This window comes from Myzus persicae, unplaced genomic scaffold, assembly GCF_001856785.1.
Source record: "Myzus persicae strain clone G006 unplaced genomic scaffold, MPER_G0061.0, whole genome shotgun sequence".
Taxonomy (NCBI): Eukaryota; Metazoa; Arthropoda; class Insecta; order Hemiptera; family Aphididae; genus Myzus; species Myzus persicae.
The window spans coordinates 31,383-50,392 of NW_019104435.1; the positions used below are offsets into that span (position 1 = coordinate 31,383).

The 19,010-nt window shown below is 30.0% G+C and overlaps 1 protein-coding gene and 2 pseudogenes across 1 annotated transcript; 2 read left to right on the forward strand and 1 right to left on the reverse strand.

The window, feature by feature from the left end:
• Positions 1–583: 583 nt before the first annotated feature.
• On the reverse strand, positions 584–2,363 carry LOC111042155 (annotated as a pseudogene).
• LOC111042156 lies at positions 2,362–3,776 on the forward strand (annotated as a pseudogene).
• Positions 3,777–11,743: 7,967 nt separating this feature from the next.
• On the forward strand, positions 11,744–17,973 carry LOC111042157 (integumentary mucin C.1-like). The gene is made up of 6 exons (XM_022326680.1): positions 11,744–11,874; positions 13,446–13,490; positions 13,706–13,917; positions 14,018–14,138; positions 15,987–16,073; positions 17,835–17,973. Coding segments are annotated over exons 2-6 (561 nt in total). The 5' UTR covers positions 11,744–11,874; positions 13,446–13,488.
• The last annotated feature ends 1,037 nt before the right edge of the window (positions 17,974–19,010 follow it).

Below are 19,010 nucleotides of genomic sequence, written 5' to 3' on the forward strand. Positions count from 1 at the left end.
GAAACTACTTCATAAATAATAGGTATGATAATTATTAATTATTAATTATGTCTAAACAAAATTTCGAAAGTGGGACTTCAAATATAAAAAAAAATGGATCACGATTTGTGGCAATGATAAAAATCAAAAAAAATTAAATTTTTTTCTATACACAATGTATAGGCGCAAGTATATGTGGCCCTAATAAGTATATCCCGGCAAAAAAAGTTAATATCCACCCATGTGTATATTAATAAAACTGTAACTCATTACCTTCAACACACGCAAAGCTTACATTAAGTAGATCATTTAATGTCTGTACCTATTATATAAATATGTAATGTATATTATAATACATATTTTTACGGAATATTATGTCCTTAGGAATAAATAAAAATAAACATATTTATAAGAAGATACATTTTTACTCAATTTAGCAAGTTTTAACATGAGCAATGATAATATTAGAATAATTGTAAACACAGCAAAATGGAGAATCAGCTATTTAAATAATTCAACAAGTAGAAACTTAGAGCTAAGTCAAAAAAAAAATTATCTAGATAAGGAAATATTATGTATATTATATGTTATCTAAAAAAATGTTTTCATTCCATGTATCATCTTCATCGGATTCAGGTTGTATCATTTTGATAGTTGCAACAATGGGCATAGCTGTGAAATGCTCTTTAGATACAGCCGATAAAGGCATTAAATTTTTCAACGTATCCTTGAAGAAATAATTATAATATGATTAGATTAACAATAATCAACGCTTTATGAGACTTGAACCTAACAAAATTCTTTGTTTGGCGATATCAAAGACCTTGGGAAAGGAGAATGCATTAAATATACTAGCTATAGGTATTGTATAAGCTCCCATGTCTTCAAAAGTAATCCAATCACCCAATCCCAGCAGTGGCATGTTCGCAAAATCAACTACTTTATCTAAGCCATGACAAGTAGGACCCCAGATGGAACTCTCATAAATTGGACGAGTACTTGAATAATCCTAAAAGCAGTAATGTTAAAATAAGTGTATCGTAATCTAAATAATAGGCAATTAAATGTTATCCAACTCACACATAAAGGATTGGGCTCAACAACCGAATGATCATAAAGAATACTATTGAAAGAACCGTACACTCCATCGTTAATGAAATACATGATATGCCTTTCATCATTTGGACGGTTTTTAATGGAATGGATTTTTGTTGAGAGTGTAAATGCTGAAGCCACAAAATATCTACCAGGCTCTGCTATGAGGGTCACTCCATTATTTGGAGGGAACCATTTATTAAGTGCATCATTAATTATGTCTGCAATCTAAAATATATGTTTAAAATTGAATTAAAAATAAAATCATAAATTGTTTTTTTTAACAAGATTCATACTTGTGGGTTGAAAGTGGAAGTGTTTCTATTTCCAGGAAATCATCCACCAATGTTTAACAAGTGCATATTCGTAAAACCTAACTCCTGAGCATATTTGAAAATGACTGCTGAAACAGCAATTACTCTTCAGAAGGCTGCTGGTTCACTACATCCTGAACCAATATGAAAGCTCACTCCAACTACATTCAAATCTAAATCATGGGCCATTGCCATTAACGTTGGGGCTTCAGTTAGAGGATCACACCCAAATTCGATACCAAGGTGACATTGTACTTCAATTGCATCATAACGAATTTGTATAACCAAGCTAAAAAGAGAAACAAAATATTAACATTGTGTTTTGAGTTAGGTGTTTGTAACTCACTTGCAGGATGGATGTATGGATTTTATTTTGTATAATTCTAGTTCATTATCAAATGTTGTCAGATTAACACCTTTGCTCTCGGAATATTTAATATGTGAAGCCATTTTTGTTGGATTAGCAAATATTATATGCGACGCATTCACTCCCAAGTCCAAAATTTTTTTTATCACGGCCTTAGTGAAATAATTTTCAAAATTTAATAATTATATTCCTTCAATTAAAATAAGAGTAAAATTGATGTATTTTTTTAAAGATTATTACTTTGGAAGCACAACCAAAATTTGTTCCATACGCAGCCAAAGTTTCTAGCACGAAGGAATTGTCATTGCATTTTACAGCTAAAATACATTTTTGAACTAATTTTAAACACAAATAAATACAACATAATATTGAATTTAAAATGTAAATAATAGTAAAATTAAAATTAATTATATACTCATAATATTACGTTAAGTTATTATGTATATTTTAACAGGTCTTATAAAACACATAACATTTTGAACACGAGTACATAAGTATATTTGAGTCTATTATAGCATGTATACGTGTTTTCTGTGTGTTAGTATTTTATCGTACGTGTAGTATAACTAGTATACATTAGCTGTAGAAATTCGGAGACAAATTGACATGCTGAACAAAAAGACAACAAGTTCTTCTAACATACGCACTGATCACTCAATATATTCAGTTATGAAGTTACTTGAAATCCATTGATGAAAAACATGATAGTGGTTTAGAAAAATAAACAATAAATTAATGGTCTAAGAAAAAATTTCACAGATTTGAGAAGATCATTGAATAGCCAACTAATCTCATTTAATAATTTACAAATTGAAAATAAATTGTTAAAATCTGAATTAATTAATTTAGACTAGAAAGTAAAATTAAACATGAAATTATCCGATATTTATCTAGATAAATATTTATTCATTTTTATTTTTATCTAGATAATATTTAGTTTAGTTATCTTTATCTTTGTCTAGATAAAATATAGTACTGTTATCTTTATCTTTATCTAGATAAATTATTAGTTATCTATTCCCAACACTGCTTGCGGGCGTCTTACAATATCTCACTGCTCATAGCAAATCAGGTAAGCCTCATACTATCGGGGAGCAGCTAATTTTGCTAGCCATTGAAGAGGTCTTAAAAACTGTTTTACACAGACTTGCATATGATATATTGAAAAAATTCCTTTAAGCAACAATACAGTTCAAAGACGTATTGATGAAATGAGTCATGATGTTGAAAGTTATTTGTGTAATTATTGGCAAACAACCTATTTCTCCACACAACTAGATGAGTCAACTTTGCCTGGTAATGAAGCATTATTATTAGCATATGTTCGTTTTGTTAGGGATCAAGAAATCCACGAAGAACTGCTCTTCGCAAAAACGTTAACTACAGACACAAAAGGCGAATCAATATTTAATGTTTTGAGAGATTATTTCATGGAAAAGGCAATTCCTTTAACAAATTTAATATCATCAGCAACAGATGGAGCACCTGCCATGGTTGGGCGTTATCGTGGTTTTCCAAGTCATTTAAAACAATATGTACCCAAGTTGTTTGCAATTCACTGCGTCATCCATCGACAACATTTAGTTGCTAAAAATTTAAGTACCAGATTACATAAATCCCTTCTATTAATCATAAACGCAGTAAACAAAATTCGGAGTAACGCATTGAATTCTAGATTATTTGCATAGTTATGAGAAGAAAATGACGAAAACTTCCATCGATTACTCCTTCACACCGAAGTAAGGTGGCTATCGAAAAGATTGTGTTTGGCAAGATTTTTTTCACTTTTTGACACTGTTTTAGAGTTTTTGGGTGATAAAGATCCCGTATTAAAAGAAAATTTGATCCAAAGGAAGCAAGACATTGGTTATTTAACAGATTTATTTGCTAAATTTAATGAGGTAAACTTGCAGTTACAAGACGATAATCTAAATTGAATTAAAATAAAATCAATTATTGCAGCTTTTCTGGTCAGAATTAATCTAATGAAAAATAACATTCTACCTAACGTTGACTTATGATAAAATTCCAAGTTAATATACATGGAATCAGGTTGGTAAAAAGTTTAATAGCGTAAACAAGGAATTGTAGTTTAAGGCGCCCTGGCGTCAAAAATGCCGATGCTCTGGGCAGGGTATATACAATCCATCCTAACAATACCGAATGTTTTCACTTGAGGATGCTGCTCCATATAGTTAAAGGTCCAACTTCTTTTCAAAGTCTTCGCACTGTGCAAAATGTCATTTATGATACTTTTCAAGGTGCATGTAAGGCGTTGGGTTTATTGGATGACGAGCCCCATTGGGAAAACACGCTATCAGAAGCTTCCATATGTTGTACACTTAAATCACTAAGATGTTTATTTGCTATCATGCTAAAGTTTTGTCTAATAACTGATCCTTTGATGCTTTGGCAAAATTATCGTGAAAGTATGGCTGCACCTATACTGCACCTATACTGCACCGAAAACGACAGGAATTGTCATCAAATTATATTAGTTTTGACTAAAGCATATTTGATGAAGCTTTATTTGAATTAAACAAAGAAGTGGAAGTCTTATCGGGAAAATCTATAATACATTTTGGTTTTCCTTTACCGATAAACATATATAGAACAACAATTAATATTGAGTGTTTAAGAGAGAGAAATTATGATCAACAGCAATTATTACTGTCCGTTCAAAATTAAAACCAATTAATTAAGAATTGTATATGATTCAGTGATGTCGTCTGTTAACAATAATGAAGGCAAAATATTATTTTTAGATACTCCTGGGGTCACGGGTAAAACTTTTTTGATAAATTTACTTCTCGCAAAAGTAAGATATGGTGGAAAAATTGTTCTTGCAGTAGCGTCATCTGGCATTGCAGCTACGCTATTAGTAGGGGGCCGAACAGCTCATTCTACATTTAAACTTCCCTTTAAATATGATAGTGACGATACTACGAATGTCTGTAACGTTTTAAAGCAAAGTGGTGCTGGTAAATTGACTGTTGTCAAATTATTTGGAACGAAGCGTCAATGTCCCAAAAAACTTCAGTTGAAGCTTTAGATCGAACGAAGCGAGACTTGCGTCATAATAATAGTCTTATGGGTGGCTGAACAGTGTTGTTCTCTGGGGACTTCCGTCAGATCTTGCCTGTGGTTACAAGAGGGACAAGAGCTGATGAAGTCTACGTGTCTTTGAAAAGATACTACTTATGGCCTTATATAAAAATATTAGAACTTAAAACTAATATGAGAGTGCTATGTACAGATCAAGATAATATAAATGTTGTCAACGATTTACTTTTAATAGGCAAAGGCGAATTTCAAGCAACGAATGATCAAATAAATACTAAAAATTTCTGTAATTTAGTACCCACTATAACCAAATTTATTCAAAAAGTGTACCCGAACATTAAAAATATATTTTCTAAATCATATAAATGGTTTCAAGAAAGGGCTATTTTGTCACCAACAAATGAGCAAGTCGACAAATTAAATGATTTGATTCTATCTAGGTTTGACGCTCAATCACAAATGTACTATCGGTTCAACACAATGAGTAATGAGTATTGATAATTATTATTTGTTTACGTTCTATACACAATTATATGAAATAAGTATCAGCTAATAAAGACGACAATGGACCATCGTAATACAGGCAGTAGGGATAGATATTTTTGCTTTTGCTATTATTAATTGCATTCTCTAGTTACTAACATACTACATGACAAATTTTGAATTTTATACTTTTAGATTGTGTCAATATTTACGATGTCAAATTCCAAATTCATAATAAACATTCTTATTGAAATACATGGTATAATAATACTTTTTACTTAACGTTTGTTTCTCGTGTGATAGGTATACGGTATACAGAAAATGACGTAAATATAAATAACATTACAATTTTTTTTGGAAGTCTATAAATAAATTATCTAGATAATATGTACTCATAGATAACTAGAATTCTATCAAGATAAATATTAATATAAGTTGGTTGAAACTTATTTAAATAAGATAAAATATAAATAATTTTTATCTAGATAACTTATCTGGATAAATGTATCTAGATATTTTCCAACACTAGTGGTGCGTCTTTACCTAGACGACTAATTCTTGGTCATCATTGTTGGAGTAATTAAGCGTAGTCACGTTTATTTGGGGCAGGTAGGCACATACCTGTACCGTTAATTATTTTTAGCTAAGATGATAATATGGACAAATAAATGCTAAAAGCTGAACCATCATTTTCCTTTTATTTGCGCCCCTGCGTGTAAAAAAAAATTGGGTTAATTTTTACAGCATTTTAAAGACAATTTTGAGGACATTGAAATCTCTAATTATAAATAAACAAGCTTATCGTCACTTGCCTATATAACAGTCTACGTCACAGAGATTGTCAACCTTTTTTCTGCATACCGATCATGACTCATAACGTGTATATTATTGATCTTTCTTGTACCACAAAATGTTTATCAAAATTAGAAATAATCAAAACATCATCATTCATCACATTATAACGATAATATAATTTAGGTACATTTAACAGTATATTTAGCTTAATCGTTATCTACATAAGACATATATTACATAAGTTACGGCCGTACATGACAGGGAGTAAGGCACCCCGCCCGTTACCCTACCAAAGAACGACATCACGACGACGCCTACGATATTGTAGGTTGTGCAATTAGGTTTATTTACTAATTATAACATTAGTGAAGAATATATTTTAATGTTTATATATATATAACATATTATATACAATTACGGTAAATGTGAATATTGAATTGGAAAGCTAAAAACTCACCTGGTACTTCGTTATATTTCACTCTGCAAATTACACGCAGTTCGTCTGCCAGCCTTGACACACAATATTGGTCAACGTTGTAACAGTATAGGTTGGGTTGAAGTATAACCATGGCCCTCGATAACCCCACCAGACAGAATACCAGCAAGAACATACTGAGTTACACCATTATTGAAATTTTTATAATCAACATAAAATATATTACGCGAGATTAGTTAGGAATACATAATATTTTCTCTATGACCATTGATTTATATGTATTATGAGTACAGCTATTTTTTCGCATCAGACATTCGAGGATTGAAATTATAAAAGTCTCGAGGGAAACATAACAATTTCTGATTATTGAGAATTTTCGTTAAATAAACTTAAATATTTTGTATATTTGGTATCATGTCGAGAATAATATGTAAAACTATTTATTGAAAGATGTTCGTTTTCGGATAGTTTGAAGAAACGGCAAAATCGTTTTTATTGTGATCGGTATGAGCGCACTCTGGGCACTGTTTTCTAGCATCATTATTACCTGTCCTCATACCTTAGTACAGCATACATTTGTTTTGATTTTTGACATCTCCACCACTGATATATTGACATGCACATGAACTGTTTACAGCTGGCCAACCCGAGCTCTCTATAGGCACCCGGAGACGTTTGGGATTGTCGATGGTCGTCGATGAATGCTGCACACTGCCCTGCAAAAGAAGAACATTGAAAACGTATTGTGCATCAGTTCCCTAATAGGTACACAACCTATGCAAATAATAAATTATCAAACTGTTTGGATAAACTTAGATCTGTGTCAACTTGTTTCATTCAATTACTAACATTTATGATTTGTTTTTTTTTTCAGTTCATTTCCGAAAATGTCGATAACATGAAGAAAAATTATAATTTGTAAATATTTTTTTTCTGTTAAGACATGTAAATTATTATTTTTTTTTAAATATTATAAATTTATAACTAAACATTTTAACAGTTTCCAAAATATTAGGTATTCTTTTTCTCACATGGGTAAATAGTTCATAAAGAATTATTCAAACAATATAATCTGAGTTTTATACAGTTTCTGTCAGGAGTCGGCAAACACTTTGGGGAATCTGTGAATTTACAGAAAATGTTACAATTAAATGCCATAAATGTAACACACTTTTTTTTATTTATTTTAGTACTTACATTAAATTAATCACTAAAACACACACCAAAAGTTATTAAACAAATCAAACTTTTCAATTAATAGCAAAATTCTTTTTTCTACAAGTAAGACGACCAGTAAGACGGAATAAAAAAGAAAAAAGATACCAAGAAAATGTAAACCTAAATACACCTAATACTATATCACATGTGGGACTTAACCATTGCACAGATGATTGATTAGCTTTATTATTAATTAACGATTAATATTAACCTAACCATGTAAATAAAATAAAATCAAAGTAATATCTAAAAAAGGTTATTAAAATAATACTATTTATGAGATATAGTTTACATAATTATGTAATGTTATTTATATATTTAAAATATATATTCATGAGATATTATTTAATTTTAGATATCAATGATGTATGAATACTATAATAGTATAACTACATTTTAGTATTGGACGATAATAGAAATACTATGTACAGCATTTTTGTATGGGCAAAACACTTTTAAGGAGGCCAAGTGTAAGGGGTAAGGTTGTGTGAAAAAGTTGTGTAAGCCTGTGTGATGAAGGTAAAATAATATGACCAGATATCAAATTTAGAGAAACTGCAGAGGTTATATATAAGAAACAGATCACAAATATATGCGTATTTATAACAGTGTGGTATTGAAGGCCCATGTCAAAAGAAGACAAAGGACATCAGTTAAAACAATAATTTAATTATTTGTAGATATCAATTGAAATATATTTTATAGAAAAAAACTTATCATTGAAAAGTGAAACCTTCATAATAGTGTACACACAATGTTTTCATAAGCTTGAACTCAAATCATATCCCATGATAATAATAATAATACTAGTGGGTACGTTATGTCGGTGAATTTGCAAGACGAATTAATACAAATATTACATAATACATAAAAAGTATTTGATCAAGAATAATACTGTAGGACTTGTTATTTTATTATTTTGTTAATATATTATATAAATAATACGTACTCTAGTACAAATGTTATACCTCACATGTTACATATTATTTGAAAATCACAAAGCCAAATTATTAATACTTGATAATCATTGTTACAGTTAATCAATCAAATTTAAAAAGTACTTTTGAAATTATGTGTACAATAAATATATTTTTCTTACTGCATTGTTTAACAAGGACAAATTGTTTTTCAAAAATACATTAATACACAACAATTTCCAAAAGAAGAATAGATGGGGTAAATATTGGTTACAGCTACTGTTCGCTGGTAATTTAATAACATTATACAAATGGCACTGTAGTCCAACTTAATATGGGTACAGTTTAAACTGTCTGATGGGTACGCAGCGCGATTGTATGAGTGAAAATTGTAATTCTTAGCTTGAATTAGAGATGTATTTTATCGAATAAATGTTGTATTGAACACTTGCACATATATATGTATATATAATTGAGTATTCACAACACCTACTTTACTACATGTGTCTTGTAGGACACTAAATTATCAGAATTCACTTTACTCTAAAATATTATATTCCTATTCTTGTACGCTATGCTTTCAAAGATTGCGGGCAAAACTACTACTTTACAAGACCACCACAACCCCGCCTTCAGTGCGTCCATACGAGGGTGGATGTGATATTCTCACCGTATGTGTGTTGGTTAAAATAATAATTCTGTATAATAATAAATGGTACAAAGTTATATAACGTATTTCTACGTTGCGTCGCCGATTGATATATTATTGGGCTGTGACGTCTATGCATCGATCATGGACGGACGTAAATGTACAGTGGATAGCGCGTCACCATCCGCTTATAGCTCAATTTTTGGTTGGATATTGATTGGCGCCGTGTCTGAACCGGAAGCCAGCCCGTATCAGTCGGCACTTGTCTCAATGACCGTTTCTATCGAAAGGCTATTGGAACATTTTTTGCATGTCGAGGAGCCGGATATGGCAACGGCGACATGTTCGAATGATGGGAAGTACGAACAGATGTTCCAGGACAAAGTTGTACGTTAATCGTCCGGACGTTTTTCCGTTCTACTGCCTTTTCGTTTACCGGCATTGGAAGATGCATTTCGCGGGTCCAGCGAGGTAGCGCTTCGGCGCTTTGACGCTCTCGAGCGCAAATTGGCCGCGAACCCGTCGCTAAAGGTGTTGTACAATAAATTCATGTCTGAATACATGTCGTCAGGGCATATGTCTCTTGCCACGTCCCCGGGAGCGTTTATCACTCCGCATCATGCTATATATCGGCTCGAGATTGATGCTCAAACCTGGTAGCATTCGATGCATCCGCTTGTAGTGGTCGTGGTCTTTCGTTATATAATTGTCTACTTCCCGGCCCTAAGCTACAACAAGATATTGTCGATATTTTAACACGTTTTCGCCTTCATAAATATGCCTTTACTAAGGATATTTGCAAAATGTATCGGCAAATATTAATTTTTATTATCGCAGGTATCAGCACATACTATGGGGTTCGTCGCCGCACGACGAGTTGTGCGAGTATGAATTAAATACAATTACACGTTCTACAAACTATTTCTCATTACGATTGAGACGATTTCGAGTGGGTACGTCACGCATTGCCACATCAAACGTATCACGTATCTCGATGACATTTGTTACGGGGCGGACACAATCACAGAAGTGTTGAAGCTTCAGTCTGACTTGATACTTGTTTTAAATAAATATGGCTTAGAGCTAAAAAAAATGGGCGTCAAACACACCGTCCGTTCTAGCAGCGGTGGCGGCCGACGATCGCGTAGGTCTCCTATATCGTTCGAAGAGATTAAAAGGTTAGGCACCAAGGTTTTAGGCATAGAGTGGCATTCGGACGGAGATTATTTTTGTTGAGGGACGAGGTGACCGAGTGGTCTGACACGTCCGCTGCGACGCAGCCGGTCGTGGTTCGATCCTCGGCCACCGGGCGGCATTTTTCTCCGGACAAGTCGAGGTGACAAGAGAACAAGTGCCGCCATCCCCCAACCGGGCATGGCAGAAACCTACGGGTGTCCAATAGAAATTCTGCCCAACACAAACACACACGTGTATGATACGAGAAAAAAAATTTCCTATTCTTACTCAATGAAAAAATTATCGTAATTTGATTGTATAATTAATGTATTAGTATAAAAAAGGTTAGTTTAGGTACATACAATTATAATATTACTATTTTATAAATTATTTATTTTAAAATAATAATTTTAGTAAAAATATTTTGGGAGGGGTAAAGTGGCCGAGACGCCGGTTCGAATCTCGGTCACAGCCGGAATCACGGTGCTGCAAGGAGATGCCGCCCCCCCCCTCCACAGCCGGGCATTGCAGAAACCTACGGATGCCCGCTAGAAATTTTGCCAAACACACACATGTTCCATAAAAATTCAACCGTTCCCCACTACAAACAAGTAATGGCCATAGTTGCCGGACTTTGGTTCAATTAAAAAAAATATATATTTTAATTTTTTGCGTGTCACCTCGGCCACTTTTGGCATGGTTTTGCCATCCTTGACCTATGGTACTATATGGTATTATTTAATATTTTATCAGGTTTTATTATTTTTATTTTACATTTCCTATTTGGCTATGGTTTTTTGCTAATTGTGTTTTAATTTATTAAATAAAATATATAATAATCATTAATTATGTATAAACGAAATTTCGAAAGTAGGACATCAAAAAGGAAAATAATGGTTCAAGATTTGTTAGGTAAATGTGCCAAGGATAAAACACAAAAGAAATCAAATTTTTTTTATAAACATTATATATCTCGATAAAACAAAGTACCAATCCACCTATACACTACGCGTATTAAAGTAGCAACCCTAGCGATCACAGCCCAGCATGTACGTATGTAATAGTATTATTCATTTTTGTGCGTTTTTTGTGAGGGCGCCGTACGAGTTTGGTATCCTTAATATATTTTAGCCTTCGTCGATATAACGCTACCACCTTAATTGTTAGTAACGGATTTACCCGGAAGAGGGCGTTTTTTGACGACCAAAACGTCTTATTCCACCGACACCATACAATACATGAACCAGTCCTGTTACTTTACTACACGAAAGTAGTTGTCTAGTTGTTCAGCATATTAGTGGCTGTGGATATTCCTGATCAATCGTCACTGAATTTTTTTTCATTTCAATCTTTCTCAAAGCGCGATTCGTGTAGCTGAAAAGGTTAGTTATAGTTTGTAATTTTAATAAGTTTAAGTATACCGAAATGCTGTTAGTGAACAGCTTAATACACAAATTATTCATGTCAAATGTTTATTATTTACATTGTTCCGAAATAACTACCTATTGTTAACAGATTGTAAACATCATTATGAATAAAAAAATAATTTAATTGTTAAGTTGAGGGTCTTGTTTTATTATACTGCTATTCTTATACCATGTCAGGAGTCAGAATTAATGAGTAAAATATCATATCAGTTGTTTATTAAAACAGATATTACATTTTAAATGATAATAAAGACAATTAGTTAAATAATTTGAAAAATAATTTTTAAAATTCATGCATAATAGTAATAATATATTTTTTTAATTAATTGAAGATTACCTATTACTTTATAATGCTTATAAATTGTAACATTTTTCACTAATTTTTAACTATCGATAAAATAATATTTTTTAATATTTATGAATAAAACATTACAATTTTAATTATTTTAAGTCAGAGGGGAAAAATATAAATTTACAGTAAATTTATTAAGACGACTTTATTAAATTGAAGTAATAAATTGTCATTATGGAAAATAAAGTATTTATTAAATATAATTTATGATATAATTATAATTTTAACTTAGATATTTTAAGAATTTTTATTTGGTTATTCTATATGGGAAACATAACATTGTGTTGTTAAGCTATTAAATTATATATTCTAAAGTCATAAACGTTTCCAAGCGTACAAAATACTACGATCTATGTAAACAGTTAAATTAGTCGAAACCAGACAGAAATAAATATAATGGTGAATTTAATGTGTGTATATACGATGTTTAATTATATTGCACGATTATTATATTTTATAATAACATGCATTAATTAATTTTAATAAAATTAAAATATCGGATTTTAGTAATGAATTAGTGCTGTTTCTTAATTAATTTATAACTAATTGTTATCTTATTTGTTTCACACTGTCACAATTTATATTATAATTATTGTACCTATTTATTATTTATATTTAATCGACTAAGAATTCTGAAAATTGATTTTTAGTCAATGTAGACTCTAAATTAAAAACTTGTACAATATCTCAAACAAACTTGTAATCACTTGATTGTTATGAACATTTAAAAATTTAATTTACTACTAGGTATATTGTATTAGTTACATGATAAATGAACGATTAATTAGTATTTTCGTATATTAACCAAATGTAACAAATATATTTTTATTATTTAGCTATAATAAACTGTAGATCCAAAAATAAAGATTTGAATTCAACAAAATATGAGGTTGAATTTATTTGAAAATCGATTTATTTCTGAATGAATTTCATGAAATTCGAGTCAAAATTATTTTTAATACTTACGTAATTTTAACCGAATTTCGATTTAAACATTTTAGATAGGTAAAATTGTATCTTATAAATTATGTTCTAGCTATACGTAAAACTATATTTCGTATAATATTAATAAGTATTAAGATTATTATTATTAATATTTTTTTTTTTTTTACTTTTATTTATAAACTATTTCAAAAAGGTTATTAAAAAAAATTAATCTTTTATAATTTTAAAGGTCGTGAAAACTTGGTTCAGATTTTATACTATTAAAGAAGACGATGTAAGTACCTTAATAATACTTATAGGAGACCCACTTCCACTCCTCCAATCAGTTGTATATATTAACTTACGTCGGTTTATTTTCGCATCAGAAATAATCATATCAAGTAGAATGTAAAAAATGAAACTACTGTCAAGTAAAAAAAATAATAAGATGCAATGAAATATACTGACATTCGTATACCACCTTTAAATACATATATGTGCGTATTTCAGGAATTCTTTGAAAGTATTTCTCATAGTATGGACCTGTACCATTGCTTTTGATACATCGGTGACCGCTGCCGAGGAAGGTGATACAAACGTATTAGACACCAAACAAAAATTTTGTGGAGAATTGCTCGATAGGACTATAGAAAAACATTGTGTAGATAAACCAAGAATGCTTGTATTCCAGCCGTCAAAGACACAACAAAGGAATCAAACAAGTGAGGGATAGTGTTATTTACTTCATTGACCATCGATAAAAACTACATTATTATTATACACCCATAATTATAATGTAATTATGTATGCAATCTGTTTCAGATACTATTGTTGGAAGATTCAAAATAAGAGGAGAAAAACATGGATTTCTTCAAAGACAATGCTGTGAGAAGGAATGCAGCGAACATTTCATAAAATCGAATTGTCCGGGAACACGTAAAGGGTAAACATAATATTTTGAAAATTAATGAAAAACTGAAATTTTGTTTTTAGTGAAAGCTCTGAAACAAAATATAACATAATATACACAACCTCAAAATATTTAAATTAGAATTTATTTTCTTGAAATGTTTATTTTATAATGTTCCCTACATTACACAATTTTTATAACATTTTGATTAATTTTTAGTCATTTACAGACATATGAAACTTGACATTGTTTAGTTTTGTAATTTATTAAGGTCTATAAAATTTGTCTGGTCAAAAATCTGGAATTGAAATACGAGTGTCCTTATAAGTTTTTATAGCTGCAATTGATAAGTATTAAATATCCATAGCCACGATTATTTTTAGAAGTATTCAAAATTCAAATTTTGACAACATTTACAAAGTATTTTGTAGTTAAAAAATATAAATTGACTATTTTTACATCGAAGAGTTAAAAATTCAAACAAGGAGTCTTATAAATTGATTATACTGTAAAAAAAAATCTAAAAATATAGAAACACAGTTATTTTTTAAAGACATTTTAAACTAAAATTTGGACACAATTATTAATTAAAACAATGAATAACGATTTTAGATTTTTAGTTGTAATTTGATAATATTATTTGAGGGTAGGGACTTGCAACTTGTAGAGAACCTGTATTGTAACATTTTACACACAATGACTTTTCAAATGCAATTTTTCAGCCAAAATGAAATTAACCTACTGTCTTAGTAATGCCTAATAGCAAAAGTAACTACTTAAATTGCAATAATATCATACAATTTACTTAGTAATATTTAAGGCTGCCAAACTGTCTTGCTTAGAATCATTTTTCATATACAGTGATTATTATTGAATTCAAATTTAACATATCCATTACACGATCACTCTCTAGAGTTCTAGACACTAATGTACAGTGTACACACTTACCCATTTTTTTTTTTTTTTTGATATTGCTATTCAAGTATCTACATTATTTTTCTACTATATGATTACGAAAGATCGATTTATTTTTTTCCAAAACATTGCTTATATTGAAAATTGAGTTGCGTATAGTAAAATGTATAATATACTTAAACGTTTTAAGTCCCAACAAATAATGTTTTTTGAATTTCAACGAAATAACGAACATCGTTTACTTCGACTAAATATTTATAGTTTCGTCATAATTTGAACATAAAATGTCTATCAAAAAAAACGGTCTTAATACATTTATTAGATTCTTTTGGGAATAATATATTAATATTATTATGCACTCCTTAAGAGAACCTTGTTTTAAATACCTATTCAATATTTAGCTATGAAAATTGAAAATTGTATTTATTTTCAATTTTATTTATCCCACTGAAAAATCATTTATTAACACTAATTAAAAAAACTAAACAAAATTGATAATTTCACTTATAAATAGATCGGAATTGGTCTAAATGTTTTGAACATATTATTTTGTATAGAAAATTGTAAAAACAAATTGTATGAAAATGTGATTTATGTGTAACTATAAAAAAACGAAATCAATTTTGTCAAAAATGTTGTTGTTCCCAACTCTATTGAAGAAATGAAAACCATTTTTGACCCCCCAAACTGCCAACTAGATGCACTTTTCTGCCAGAAAAAAATGATGAAGTATAATTTCGTATCAATTGTACTGCACTGAAAAGTGATTAACAACAAAAAAAACTCAGAATCTGAAAATATAATAATAAAAAATTGTGTGGTTTCTGAGGCTTCAGAAAACATTTAGGTTTCATCAGAATTGCGTTTTAAATGGAAATGTAATATATTATTTGAATTTAAAAAACACATAGATGTCAAAATCATAATTCTTCAAAAATCAATATTGTATGAATTAAATATTTACAGTGATAAAGTGAAGAGAATTGAAATTATTGGCCATCAACCAACTACGTCTAAAACCATGACTACTGCAAGACCACGGCATAAGTGGAGGTACTTATATTTAAAATATATATAATATTAATATTTTTAAATAATGATTCAATTTAAAATAATTATGTTCAGCTTTAAGATTGTACACCACAGATTGCGGTGTACAAGATAAGTGATGACAGGGTGTAAATAATTCTAAATCAATTTTAGATTATTATGAACATAGAATTTATTTGACATGTAAGACTGATAAAATATTTTTGGTACACTGAAATTTATCAGAGAGTCGACTGGCGTGAAGGTGCTCGTACTGACTCTGGTGAATCACGTCTGAATAACGGGTGGATGGGTCCCTGTTTTATAGGCCTACTCTCCACTCTTCACCTAGCGATAAGATGGCGCTGACCCCGTTTACTATTACACGTGTGCGTGTGTTTCCAGGAAACGGTCGCCCGGTTGTGTCGGTCGAGAGATTAGAGTAAAGATAAAGTAATATTATGTTTAACATTTATGTCCATAGATATTTCATGTTATAACACTTTTCATTTATATTCTCGCAACGCACTTTCGGTTGACGAATTCTCAGAACTACGCACCCAATTTCTTATTGCGTCGTTATTCTTAAATCCCGAGGTCAACCACATCCTAGTGTGAACAATCTCATATGTCCCCCTCGCTATTTTAAGTATATACGTATATGGCGGGACGTCAGTACATAGCACCTCACCCCTAAAAATAAAGATTTATGCCTTTAAAGGAATAGAATTTTGTTTACAATTTCAATTTACAAGTTGACTAACTTCTTTACAATACAGGTATTATATGTTTACATTTTACAGTTATACATGTTTACATTTGTAATACACTTTTATAATTAATAATATTGATTACAATTTATTATAGAATATGTAATATTATGCGTATCGCATTTACAAAGTTAATATGGTTTACATTGTTGATTATAATATGTTTGTTAGTAGTCTTATATTATGTGTTGCTTTATTATACAATAAAAATAATTTGTTAGTGGTATAGTTTTCACATTATAATAAAAATAAACGATTTTTCATGTTACGCGTTTGTAAGTAAGACCTATTAATAATTTTTGAATTAAATAAAAATAATGAAAATCATTCTTTTGAGAATTCGTTAATTTACCAGTAATAATCCAATGAAAAACTTCGAACGAACACAAAAAAATCATTAGATTTTCCGCTGAACTTTTTATTTTTGCTAAACAAAAGAAAATTTAATATGAATCTTGTCTAAATTTTAAATCTGAGATGTAGATAATATATTTTTTTTATTAATTTTTGACTCATAATGATTTTTAAATATTTGTGATTTTGTCTTAATATTCTGACTTCAGACTCCAATAAAAAATTATTGTTGCTTTTCATCTTATTACATTATCATGTTTTTTGATCAATCGAAAAATTAATATAAAATAATAATAAAAATCGAAATTGTCTTCCACCTAGCTCAAAAACATGTTAAATCTTGATGACAATCGATATTAATTCATAAGATAACGATTTATTCTCTAACAGTTCTTGTTATTAACTATTAAGTTAGGTATAATAAAAAATAAGTTTGCATTCATTATAGTGGCTTAGTACTTGTGACACTGTCTATACATTAAAGACCCTTGCCCGGTTTGTTTCGATTATCATATAATATTAAAAAATTATTAGGTTGGGCTTTAAAAAAGAATTTACTATCAGAATTATTGTGTTTTTAATGACAAAGTGAAGTGCTTCATATTCACAAAAATTTAATTACCATAATTCAATAATGAATATTATGCTATTATATTTACAGATTTATTAGGAGGAATAGAACTACTACCACCAGTCGCCCAACTACCACTACAACAACTACTACCGTTCGTCCAACTACAACTTCAAGAACCACTACAGAATATGATGATCTATTATATTTTATACTTACATCTTCATAAATTTGTGTTATCAACATTTTAAAAATGTAATAATATTTAATTAAGTAACATATCAAGTTATTTTTTTTTTAGAAGTAACTTATAACTTTATAAGGATTTAAATTATTGTTTTCCATGTAATAAAGTAACTTATGTGTTACTTAATTCAATTTAATTTTTTAATTGTTACTATTACAAGCTTAAAAATAAAAGTTACATTTAACTTTAAACTTAATATACGTATTTCTTCATTATCTTAACTTAATGAGTTGAAAAAAAAATAATTAATTTTCCCAGCAGGAGAAAGAGGAGGTGGGTTGGTCCACGTACAAAATATCTGAACCAAAGATTCTTGTAATATATAATAAATAATGTGAAAAAATGTGATATAATTTAAACTGTTTATATTTTAAGAAAACTTTTTGAGAATGGTTGGCTTTTGAGAGTATCAAATTATCGTCAATATTTACATAATACCAAAGTTCTTTTTTAATGTATATTACTAGCAGACTACCACAAAAAAAATAATAACCTGTAACCACCATAACTGCTTTCAGAGTGCACTCACTGGACTCAGGTATCTTCTCAGAGAAGCTCATTTGAATATTAAAACTAATTGATTATAAATAATAATAGTTTGCTCAAGACATACTGTCTAATACAATTGGTCAGAAATATCGCGCCTGGAAGTTGCAAGTGACCTTTACTCACGATAAGCTCATGGGGATCCAACGGTATCCAATCCTCTTTTGCCGGTGTGTGACAATCAGCTCTTGTCCATCAACAAACAAAAAAAAAGTTTGTACACAGAATTCTATAATGGTGTGTACTTACTAATAGTACTTACAGTAATACTTTCTCAGTATCACTGTTATCATATTATGACTCTAATGGACCAAATATAAAAAATTGTTAGCGGGTCGCAAATGTGTACTATGTAAATATAATATAGAAATTAAAAGTTATATAAAATCAAATGTACTTTTAGGCACATGGTGTACTAATATTTTCATTAATTATTTGCCCTAAGCACCCCTCGTGCACGCCTATGGGTGAGT

Excerpts from the sequence above, each read along its gene's own strand:
- LOC111042157 (XM_022326680.1), top strand. Across the intron at positions 13,918-14,017 it reads ACAACAAAGGAATCAAACAA|ATACTATTGTTGGAAGATTC; the intron begins GTGAGGGATAGT and ends AATCTGTTTCAG. Across the intron at positions 16,074-17,834 it reads AGACCACGGCATAAGTGGAG|ATTTATTAGGAGGAATAGAA; the intron begins GTACTTATATTT and ends TTATATTTACAG.